We start from the raw sequence: 12830 nt of genomic DNA, 5'->3' as shown, positions 1-12830 counted from the left end.
TATTTGCAAAGTCCGTGTTGAATAGCCAATGTCAGTACACTTACAATAAATCAGTCCAATCTTTATCTTCTCTCCGTTGAGAAAAATCAACACTCCTTTTTCTCTCCCCGTTTCAGCAAGAACGCAGTCATCAATCCATCCAGTAATTAGGGATCAGTAAGCCAGAGAGAGTGAGCTGCAATTGCCTCGCTTCTTATATAGTGCTTTTACAACCACACCCTTAATTACATTCTTGCTGTTAAAGTTACACACACTTTAACTAACAAACCATGATACCATATTTATTATTTTTACCCAAAACAGTTAGGGTAAACAATGTTATCCCTAACAGAGTATTCCTTAAAATCAAAATTCAGAAGTAGTTGCTAAGTTATTAGACTAAGTTCTGCCAGACCATTGAGAAAACTTCTGAGCAACATCAATATTGCTTTCCACCCATTGGATCTTTGATTATGTGCCTTGTTGTCATTACAGTGATAATAAACTCTTAGTGACAGTGTAGATTTTTTTCCCCATGACAATCTATCCCTCATCTGGTCCTTCAGCAATTCTGTCCCCTCATCACCACTGTAACTAAGTCTATCCTTCTTTATACAGCTGTTCCTTCATTATTTTGTCCATAGATCCTGTTTTATATCCATTAAACTATTTAAAGCAAATGAAGCATCGTGATTCTAGCTATTTCAAATTTTATTTCACTGCAATGGGAGATACGAATAAAGACCATTTTTCATGGAGACTGCATCTGTGATCCTTTATTTGTATGTAATGCAAATGACCAAACCATGAATAAAACTAAATGGAAATGGTTCAGCAGTACAGCTATGCTTTTGAAAAAGGTGCTTCACAATGCACTGGAATGTGAACAAAGTACTCAACTTCAATGTGTGCAATCATTATTGCAGCTGTTAGTTTATCCAATAAAGCTAGGTGACCATTCATATATATCCAGGGGACAGTTGCAGTAGCCTTATAAAAAATCCTAATACATTAAGCAGTGCTGATGGACAAAGCATCTAAAACAGGTTTCTATCCTTACCATTCTCTTTCCTCTTTCCTGCCCAGATGAAGATTGCGTTTAGAGTTTTAGAAAATGTTTAAGCCTGATCCTCCTTTTGTATCTGCAAATGTCTAGGAAAGACCCTTTGCATAATGCTATCAGATTAGACAAATGTAACATTCTGGAGGGGACTGTCCTTTAGGACTGTAGTTTATGAAAACTTACTTCCACCAAACTTCAGCTCTGTTTCAGTGTTTTGTTTTGCTTTTGGCACTTTCAAGTCACTGTTGATTCTTGGCAACTGCCTGGACAAGTCCTTGGGGTTTTCTTGGAAAGATATTTGGAAGTATAGTAGCTGGCCATTGCCTGCTTCCTAGGGTTGAAAGACAGCAACTAGTCAGCTCTCTTTGTGTTTAAGGCTAGACCAAGCTCAGAATCTCATAGTTTCTAGCCGGGTGTTTAACCACTGCACCAAACTGACTTTCATATTAGCATATTAGATCTATTTTGTTTGTCATATGTTGGCTAATGTTTTCAGTTGATGTAAGATATTGGTCTTGACCTTTAAGGACCTAAAGCAGCACCCACCAACCTTTTGGGCACCAGGGACCAGTTCTGTGGGAAGAGATTTTTCCACAGACCAGACGGGTCGTGGTTTCGCGTGCCGCCTGCATCTCGCTTATTTGCACGGCCTGGCTTCTGGCATGTTTTCAACAATAAAAAGACCCCCAAAAAAAAAAAATAGAATAAAAATAACCCCCTACCCACCCCTCTTTTTTTTTTTTTTACACAAAAAAAAAAAAAATAATAATACCCCCCCCCCCCCCCCCCCAACACAACCCCAAATAAAAAAACAAAAATTGTTCTTTCTCGTTGTTTGAAAAGCCTGAGCCCCTGTTATCACCTGAAATTCCCCCCCCCCCCCCCCACAGCTTGAGAAAGCTGTAAAACACTGTGAAGTGGCATATAAGTCTAAATGCTATTGCTATTACTGTGTCATGTGTTTCGACAGTGTTGTCTTGAGTTATGGATCTTTTGTAATTCACCTCATTTATGATTTATGTAGTGGTTTACTTGTTATTTTGCAACTCTGAAGAGAGAGTCAGTTTGTACTATGGTTAAGGCACCAGGCAACTGTGAGTTTTACTGCCCCCTTAAGCATAAAAACTGGCTGGGTGGCTTTGATCCAGTCACGCTCTCTAAGCGCAACTCAACCCCTAAGATTGTTGCTGTGGGAAAAATAGGAAAAGAAAGAAGCATTAGGTATGTTTTATGCCTTGTTATTTATAAAAATAAAGATGAGATAACAATAAAGTAATCAATAAATTAAAGTGCTCTCTGGATGACAGGTTTGTAAAACATTTAAAAACAAAGCAATGAAACTCCAAAAATGCAACCAATGTTAAGTTGCATAATGTGCTTTAATGTAAGCTACTAAAATCAAAGTTTAAAAAAAAACAGAATAGGAGATTTTAGAACTATTTCTGTAAAGGTATTGTCCTGGTAGCAACTGCAGATGGAAAGTGCACAAAGTTTTGGTCAAGCTCAGTTTTTCCTCCTTCATATATATCCCCAAAACTATCCATCCCATCTCTCTCCTGTCCCTCATACACCCCAACCACACATAACATCAAAAAGAGAAGATAGATTAGTTAACAGAAAAATGGACATATAAAGTTCTTCCCTTCCTGTGATCCATGCAATATATGATGAAATTGGATACTTGTGCAGATTTCATCCGCTTCTAGTTAAGCCTTTGCTTCAGCCCCCTCCAGAGAGACACTTGGGGTCAGTGCAATTTGAAGTAGAGAAGTAGCAACTCACAAGGGAAGTGTTAAGCCCACACCGTCTGTTATGGCTTCTTCATTCTCACTATATTTAACTGAAGTGGCTTTTTTGGTGCAGATCATAGCATAGGGCATGTTTGTAATGTGTCATTTGGTCAGAAATCTGTGGATTTCCTACAGCCAGAGGGATTCTGTGGTTTTCTTGCTAGAAGACTGTGGGTCCTACACTTATACTTTCTCAGGAAAGTGGTTCCTTTTGTGGTTTGTGACAAGCAAAACATTTTCTTGTGCCATGGAATGTTTGTTTTCTAAATCTTTCATGGCTTAAAAGTAAATGGAACATAATTGCTGTGTTAAAAAAACTACTTGCAGAAAAGCCAAGTCTCTCCCTTTAAATTAAACTAGTATCAGTCAATTAGGCTAAAGCTGGACTCTGTCCAATGCATTGCAGAGAATCACAGATTAAATATTCTAGCACAACTGTTACTTGTTCCAGCATGTAGGGCCGAGGAGGAACAGAGTAGACCACTGCAAGTATGCAAAGCTCTCCTTGGAAAAAACCCTTTCCGTGGGCTAGAAGCAGTGAGCGCGACTGATACCACCTGAACAGATGAAATGATAAGTGGAATTTCTCTGTCCCAAGAGTCTTGCTAGGAAAGCTGGAGCTTACCATAGATCTATAAAGCATTCTTTATTTTCCTCTTCTTCCTCTTTCTGTCTCAGCTTTACTTTTAAGTGAAGTACACTTAGAATATTTCCATAAAACCTTTTTCAGTCAGGGAACTTGTAAAAAAATTAAGTTGTCTGCCTAGATTGAAGAAATGACTAAAATATTGCTGTGTAATAACAGCACCCATTCATGGACATTTATGAGTGGGTATTATGAGTACGTCCACAGTCTGTTGCTTTATGGGGATCACTTTTTTCCCCTTTCATGCAGAACGAGAAGTGAACTGTGATTTGGTACCTTATTTTGTGATGCTGCATTGACGTTACTTCCTCTAATAGTAAAACTTGTATAGAGTTTCTTCTAATTATTAACATATTGGGATGCTTATCTATAATCATTTAAACTTCCTTTGAAGATTTTTACAAGTATAGGGGGAGAGCTTTAGCAATACAAATGAAAGCAACCTTTTTTTAAAAAAAAAATCTTGTGAGTAATATTTTGGCTACAGATAAGTGGGCCCTGAGCAAAAACTGACTAAGCCTAGTGACCATCGTTCTTCTATGCTTTTCTCTTTCTGATATTGGCTTCTTCCTTCCTTCCTGCATTGTTACCAAATATGCGGTTGACAGGAAGGTGTTAACTCCGCTTTTTGTTAGAAGGCAAGGTTTAAAGCTGCTTCTTGTTCTATGGAGGAAGTCTCTATTTAAGAATTGTTTCACCCAGCTCCAGCCCAAGGGCTAAGAACAGGAGAGAAAAAAGATGATATAGCGAAACAGCCCCAGCAGCCAGTTTCTGGATAAGCAGGAAATTGCATCAGGTAAACAATCAGGGAAGAAATAATACTGTAACAAGGAGCCTCAAGAAGAAACCACACCCAGCCACACTTTTGTATGGCAAGCTATAAACAACCAGCAATTTCACTCTCTCATGCACTGATGAGAGTTACCTAGCATGCTCTGATGATGTTACCTAGCATGGCAACGAAATGTCACAGAAAAACAACCCACCTCAGAGAACCACACAGTATTAACTATGATCCAAAAGAACAGGACCCCACTTGTTGCCAGCTATTTCTAATGTTGAATTGAAGATGCTATTTCTGGTCTTTTCTGAAATAATTTAGGAATGGGCAGATACGAGACGTGAACAGATGTTTATCTTGTTTGATAAACTGGTTGACTCACCCTTGCCAGGATGTTGCTTGCTACTAAAGGTCAGTGTTAGCCCTGTTATACAGTAACTATTCTTCCAAGAAATGAAGAAAAGAGTCTTGAAAGTAATATAGGACATAACACAGAGCACTAGCAATAGATAAAAGAGTTGAATTATTTCAACCTTGACCAGTAAAGCATTTGGCCTCATGAACAACTTCTGTTCAAACCACAACTGCTCAAAGACATTTTAATTTGTGAACAATTCTTAGAAGTTCTGTTAGAATCCAAAAATAATGTATTGGTAAACTTACCAGACATGCTGAATTCATGGATTCACTTATGATTTGCTTACAATTTGTAGCCATGTCTATGATTTGACAAGTCAAATCATTAGTGGTTCCCCTGCTGCTATTTGAATCGTAATCCAGAGCTAGTATTGTAGCAAAACTTTTTGGGGGAAGAAGGTATTTGGGGAGCAGCAAAAAGGAATTCCTACTTTCAGCCACGAGAGAAGAGCAGATAATAGATACAAAAGAAGGGTACTTTATTCTTTGATCTGCGCCTTTTAATGCCAAATTCTGTATCAATAACTTTAGAAAGCAGGAAATGAGAATTTAATTCTTTCTGCCTTACAGACTATGTGTCCTTGATGTTCATCCATTGTGCAAAAAATTGGTAGATGCAGCAGCCAGTGCTTCATCAGTTATCTGGTTCCTCCTGTTGTTACAAAGAAATACTTGACACTCAAATCAAGATAAAATCAAGATCTAGTTTAGAAGACAAATTCATGAATGAATAGTTTTTTGGGGGAAGAGGTATAGAGAGTACAAAGTAGTTTACATGCAAATATCAAGCATCTGTATTTAAGATGTACTTATTGTGGGAGCTGTCCATATCTGATTGGAAAGAGTTACAGCTTGAATTTTTGTCCAATGAATGAACGGACCATTTTAAATGTTTTAAAAACAAATTTTAACCTAGAAGACTTTCCAGATTTGAAGTGTAAAATATATTGAGCAACATTTTAAAAGCTGGCAACAATGGATACAATTATATGATTGAAGAATAAATTATATATTAAATAATTCAAATTATAAACCTAACAATGTGACTTTAAATAAATATTTTTATTTAAAAATCACATTTTTCATGTTCATAATTTGAATGTCCATAAATTTGTGTTGTTCCATGAGAAAAAGTAGATATCTTGAGAGGCTTGGAAACATGCACAATATAGTCTGGATGACACTAAACCATAACTTTAGGGGGACCAAATGTGGGCTACAAAATCTGGACAATCACTATATGTTAGCCAAGAACTAGGATTTAGGACAGGATTTGATTCCATTTTAGTGGTAATCCAGATTTTTGCTTCTTAGATATGGTAGTTCCATATATATGTTTTGTGTCTCTTTTTAACTTGTTATGTGAATTTAATCTAATTTATGATTTAGTGTTTTGTATCAATGCAAACAATTATTGTCAGATAAAATAAAATAAAGCATGATATAACTTAGGGTATTTAATGAAATCAAGAATTGTCTAGGGCCAAGGAAATAAATGACTTGGAATATGGGCTATTTAATCTCATTTCATAAATTGTCATTGTGCAATTAGATGCTGAAGTACTTGTCACCTACTTGGTGGCATTGACCATCCTGACTGGGGATTTTAAGAGCTGTGATCTGACACAGGTGGAGAGCACCATACTTGAAAAGATAGACAGTCTTATGTCACATTATCCCTTCTGCTTCCTAACAGAAAAGACTTGGTTGTGGTTTTGCTATTGCTACATAGTGCATTTCCATAACCCTGCATGCCAGAAACCAATAATATAGGACAAGGAGCCATATTAAGAATTTGTTTTTCTACATTTGACAGAAAAGAAGCACAGTTACTTTTATTTGTCTCATCCTCAACATCTTTTCTAGCTAGAAATGTAGACTACTTGAGATATGTTTATATCTCGGTAGACTCAACCTTCCACCCTTCCGGGGTAGGTTAAAAGAGGACCCAGATTGTTGGGGCAATATGCTGACTCTGTAAACCGCTTAGAGAAGGCTGTAAAGCACTGTGAAGTGATATATAAGTCTAAGTACTATTGCTATATGCCACATGATATTTCTGTACTATGCATGCAGTGTGCTTAACGGCTTCTCCCTAAAGTATTTCCTCCATAATGGGATGGGTGTGTGCAAGGATAGAATGGTTGCACTGAAAATAATATTTTTGGAATAGGTCATTTAGGCCAACATCCTGTTCAGTTCAGGGGTCAGTGCAGTGCAGTACAATGCAGGGATCCATACTGAAGGATACTAGGCTCCACTTAAGGGCTGGAGGGATGCAAAGAAAGGAATGTTGATTTCAGAAAACTACCGGTCTTTTTTTCAATCTGCAATGAGATCTTCCATTACTTCATTAATCCAGTTCAGTTAATCAATTTGCATTTTCCATGCTAAAAATAAATGTTCAGGAATTTAAATTTTGTTTGTAATTTTCTTCTGAGAATTCAGACATTAAGACAATTGATATGTATGTATGTATAACATGAATGTTAATATTAAAATAGTGCAGTCTTTGGACTCAAGAGAAAAGGGTGCTTTGGACTCACATAACACTTGTTGGCAACCTCTCAGAACAGCTGCATTTTTTCCTGCAATTGGCTAACTGCCCTCTACAGCTGTAAAGCAATCCTGGGAAAATAAATATTTGGTTTAAGGGTTGTTGACTTTTCCCCCCTCAAATCAAAATCATAACACAGTCTAATTAATACCAACATTGTTGATAAAATCGCCTCAAACAGCATTGCAATGTGTGCTGTGTTATTCAATAAGTAGAAAATGCCTTACGAAAGGTATTATAATCCCTTACCAGCGGACAATAAAACTATTAATTCATAATGTCTAAGAGGTTATGGGGCAGAAATACCAAATCATCTATAGCAGCGGCCACCAACTTTCTGGGCACCAGGGACTGGAGAGAGAGAGGTTTTTCCAAGGACCGGAGGAGGTGTGGTTTTGCAGGCTCCCTGCATGCCATAGATGGGGCTTCGCTTATTTGCACAGCCCAGTTTCTGGCATGCCGCAGCCCAATGCCAGTTCATGGACCAGGGGTTGGGGTACCCTTGATCTATATATAGAAATATTCATTAAAATTAAGTATCAAAATTTCTACTTGGGTGAATTGGCTACCTCTTTTCAACATCCATGATGTTACTACTTCTGGTTTGAATTTAGTAAATCTTCCGGAATGAGCTTTCCTGAATTGATCTCCTAAGATACTAAATGTTTGATCTGGCTACTTGAATTTCCAGAAAAGGACTGTAATCTAGATTAGGAAGTTGAAAGATAATACTGAAGACAAAAACAAACATTTCCATAAACCGGCCAAGAAAGGGCAGCGTCAAAGATGTCTTCATCATTAAGTCTTCCTGAATAATGAATAAATTCTTGGAAATTCTCCACTTTGTTTGCTTGTTTGTTTGTTGATATCTCAACCAGCCTTCTGTGTTGTTTTTCTCTTAGCCTTTTAGGTTCACAGACTGTACTAATTGGAGTTCAAGCTTACTTGAACCAAGCTTTTCAAGTATTCTTCTTGTTGTTTTTATTTGAAATGTTCTCAAATATGTCTGTTATGAAATATTTTGTATGCAGAATTGTTAATACTGAAAAGTCAGAAAGATAATTGTGGACAATCATTTTTTTCCTGATCTGTAATTGGAACTGTACTACCTACAGCTCTCTATGAAATTCTGGGAAAGGTTCAGCAATTTTATCTCTCTCCATCAATACATACCACATTCCAATTTCTGAAATGATGACAAATGACTTAAAATGTTGTGATGTATTGTTGGACTAAATAACATTTCTTCCTGCAGAACCTAATTAAATTTGGCCTGCAACAGAAACACAATTACATATGGAAACCATTTCTCAAAAGCATTTATTTCTTAAGTACTTGGAATAAGAAATGGAACATAACTTTACTTGACAGAGATATAACTCATCCCCTTGTCTGTTGTTCTTGTACAATAAAACAAACTCTGGTTTACAACCACAAAAAATTATTAGCAGGTGCTTTAAAAGAAGGGAAAAAAAACTAAATATTTTCTTCAGATTTCTTCATTTTCATTATTTACAAATACAGATAGATAGGCACACATGCGCACAATTAGTTCCCAATTTCAGTCATTTCAAATTTCATCAAAATAAAAAAGAGAATCTTAATTAATAAAATTTTATGCAAAAGATACAGTTACATTACCTGTCCTTGCCCAGGCTAAAGTAGTGCAAGGCTAAAGTAAAGCAAGTCTAATTTCAGGAAATATGCATAACAAGAAGAAAAGAGGCAACATGGAAAAATGATTTAAAGTATATTTATTATTAGGCACTTCAGATAGCTGGCAAGGCTTCAGTTTGTACACATAGCTATGCCTGCAGTAACTGAGATTGTGAATAATGAAATTTTCCCCCACATGTACTCTATATGACATTTGGGAATTGTGGAAAGCTGGAAAAATGTTTTTAAATGTTTTAGTGGTAGTTGAATTATGTGTGATTAGGAGTTGAGTTTTATTTACCTTCCCTTCCCTTTCCGGATTATTTTCTCTGTTTCCTGATAGATGTTTTCTAAACCTTCTATGAAGCCAGGCATAGGTGGTATGAGTTTTGTACATGTGAAGCTGCTGCAAAGGGAGTGTGTGTGTGTGCGCGCTCACCCCGAGGCTGCTTCTACCAGCCGATCGAAGTGGCTGGTGACTGCCCTTGGGGAGCTTCCATCGCCCGAAAGACACTGCCTAATGGTGAGGGGACACGGGTAGCCACGCCTCGCCCTGAAGCGGCTGGGTACTTTGCTTTCAAGGGAGCTTTCGTCGGCCAATAGAAGTGGCCTCACGGCGAAGGGAGTGTATGTGTGCGCTCGCCCCGAGGCCACTTCTACCGGCCGATCGAAGTGGCTGATGACTGCCCTTGGGGAGCTTCCATCGCCCGAAAGACAGTGCCTAATGGTGAGGGGACACGGGCAGCCACGCCTCGCCCTGAAGCGGCTGGGGACTTTGCTTTCAAGGGAGCTTTCGTCGGCTGATAGAAACGGCCTCGTGGAGAGGTACATGCATATGGGCTGCTCTAGGTGGGGGAGGAAATTAAGTCACCCCTGAAAAGACGGCCTAGCCGTTTTTTCAGGGGTTAAAAAAAAATAAGGCCCGGCCTTATTTTGTGAGAAACACGGTAGAAAGTAGGTAATTTCAGTACACTGTGTACTCACAAAGCAAAGATGAAATGAAGAACTGTACTCAACTTTTTGTGGAAAGAAATAATAAAAACAGGGAATCTTGTTCGTGTTATTTGTAAAAATGTACATCTCGTGGTACATGAATATGGAATCAGAACTTAATATATATTCAAATCTTTAAAACGACAAGTATTATAATAACAGCTGCACATGAAGATTGCAGAATCATCTGCCTCATTACACTATTCTCGGTTGTCTGATTTAGAAAACTAGACCATGCGCACATACACAACACAGATGGAGTATATGTATATATGTTGATTCTGCCAGTAGTACATATTTTCTTTTGCTTACCGCCTTTATTCTCTGATGTGAGTTAATGTAACTATGTGGTTGCTGGATTGCAGTGGCTGGTTGTAAGGTGTTCTATCCTTTTTATAGTGAAAAAATACTTTTTTTTCTTTCCTTAAATCCTCACCTTTTCATAGAGGTTTTAGGAACAGAAGAGGTGCATGATTAATTATGAGAATATTTTTTTTCTGGTTTGTTAGGGGAAAAAAACCTAACAAACCCAGATTTTGGGTTTCAACCCAGCATGAATTTGGTTATATATTTCTGGAAAGTTTATTAGTAGACAGTTTTTGAATATTTTTGTTTATTGGTAAGATATTGTCCTATTCCCTCACTAGAATTGTTAGAATGAAACAGCATAGGTGTCTTGATAATAAATAAATAAATACAAATACTATTTTCGTATATTTTCTTATATCTTGGTGCCTAAATATATTTGGTTGTCAAGGATATACTTTCTCCTGCTACATAATGAACTGATGGTTCTCTCTACTTTTTCATAGTCTGCAGTTTATGTAGCAGAAGCCAGTCAAGATCTTGTACAGCAGATAAAAGAAAAACTTGAAAACAGCCCATGCAAAGAGCTGTTCTCACCCTGTGTAAAGTAAGTGTATTTTGGCATTCAAATATCATTTTATTTTGAAAAAGACTTTAAAAAAAATACATTCTCAATAATAGGCTGATCGTTATAATTTAATATTACGAATATGAAAAGCATTCCACGCACACAGACTCAGATAATTTTGAATGATTCAAAAGTTAGGGTTTATCTAGATATCAACTTGACATACAGGTAGTCCTTAACTTACAAGCACAATTGGAACCAGAATTTCCATTGCTAAGCAAGGAGTTGTTAAATGTGTCCTGCCCAAATTTACAATCCTTTTTTTGCCATGGTTGTTAAGTGAATCATTGCAGTTGTTAAGTGAATCATACAGTCATTAAGAGAATCCAATTTCCCCATTGACCTTGCTTGTCAAAAGCAACTGAGAAGGTCACAAATAATGATCATGTGACCCAAGGTTGCTGCATCCATTGTAAATACGTGCCATTTTCTGAGTGCCTGAATTTGTTTTTGTGAGGGCAACAATTGTAAATGGAGAACTGATCATGAGTCAGAACAGAACAAAATAACAGAGTTGGCCAGACTCTTGGAGGTCTTCATTCCAACACTCTGTTCAAGCAGGAAACCCTATGCAATTCCAGACAAAAAAGTTGTCCAATCTCTTCTTAAAAACTTCTAGTGATTGAATACCCACAACTTCTGGAAGCAAATTCTTCACTTTTTTCCATGCTGTTATAACTTTGAATGGTCACTAAACAAATGGTTTTAAGTCAAGGACTGCCTGTATGTGTGTATTAGTCAAAAGATATTCCAGAGTGGAATGTGACAGTAAAACAGGAAGTGCACTGTGAAGAAAAGCAAGTTAGAGAAAAAAAAAAAAAAAAGAAAGGTAAAGAAAGGAAGAGGCTAGACCGGCCTGGAGATGCCAGGCCCTAAAGCAGTTGACCTGAAGGAAGGTGCTGAACTGATTCCCTCCAGATTTTGTCTCAGCTGTGAAACCATAACACCCAAGACAGTTGGGGTTTCTGTTCAACTGAACTGCAATTTAGTCAGAACATTTTGACTGAACTTCTAAGTCATATAATATACTTCTTTGATGCACATAACAAAATACATTTTATGTTTTGTAGTCACTCCTTTGTAGTGCTTGTTTAATTTTTTTAAAAAATTAGGCTGTGGAAGCCACATAGACAAAAAAACATGCAGATGTTTCAAAAACGCCCTTCAGGTCTAAGAGACCTGAAATTTTAAGTCTATTTTTGTGGTGTCATCCTTTTGTCCAAAGGAAGGCTTACCGGTTTCGCAAAGTTAGGACTTTTTTTTTTATTGTACTCTAGAGCTCCGTGTGTAAATATTTCTATCTAGAAAGGCTAGTGCTTTTGTGGTGCCATGCTATTTGCCAGGCCTTAAGAGAAGGAAATATCAAAAGAGAGAGATCTTTAAAAGCACATTATTTCAAGCAGATGTTTTTGTTATTCATGAATGCTTTACAGGAGGGGTGTCCAACCTTTCACCTTCCCTGGGCCACATTAGAAGATGAAAATTTGGTTTGGGCCACACATATAATAAATTATTATAAAATAATTATATTATAAAATTATATAATAAATTATAAATTATTTTTATTATTTATTATTTATTAAAAATTATTTATTTTATATTAATTTTCCGGCCAAATTTTGCGGTGGGGGCGGCGGTGGGGGCAGAAGCGGCAGCGGCGGGGGGGGGGCAGAAGCGGCGGCGGCGGCAGCAGAAGCGGCGGTGGCGGGGTGGGCGGCGACGGGGCAGAAGCGGCGGCAGCGGCGGCAGGGGCAGAAGCAGCAAAGGCGGCGCCCGCCTTTTCTGTTGCTGCTTGGCGTGGCGCTCGCCTTGCCCCGCCTCACACCTGCCTCTCCTCCTCGCTGGCTCTTGCCAGAAGGTTGGGGTGGGCACTGGGCCACATTACGAGGCGACCTGGGCCGCATGCGGCCCATGGGCCGTGGGTTGGACAAGCCTGCTTTACAGAGATACTTGTAAAATTCAGAAGCTTTCATTCAATAATTATACTTCTGTCTTTTAATTTTGCTCTTTGATG

General features: G+C 37.9%; 1 protein-coding gene across 2 annotated transcripts in view; it reads left to right on the top strand.

Moving 5' to 3' along the window:
- GRK5 (G protein-coupled receptor kinase 5) overlaps positions 1-12830 on the top strand; it is a 163590-nt gene that overhangs the window by 117066 nt on the left and 33694 nt on the right. For both annotated transcript variants that reach the window (XM_026669832.2, XM_087964447.1), the window contains one exon: positions 10695-10795. In XM_026669832.2, coding sequence (XP_026525617.1) covers positions 10695-10795 — 101 coding nt within the window. The remainder of the gene's footprint in view (positions 1-10694; positions 10796-12830) is intronic.

Source organism: Notechis scutatus, chromosome 4 (assembly GCF_049901735.1).
Source record: "Notechis scutatus isolate UNSWTSFEM ecotype Mainland chromosome 4, rNotScu1.2, whole genome shotgun sequence".
Classification (NCBI taxonomy): Eukaryota; Metazoa; Chordata; class Lepidosauria; order Squamata; family Elapidae; genus Notechis; species Notechis scutatus.
Note: the sequence above shows the minus strand (reverse complement) of the source record. Positions and strands in the feature narration are given on the sequence as shown.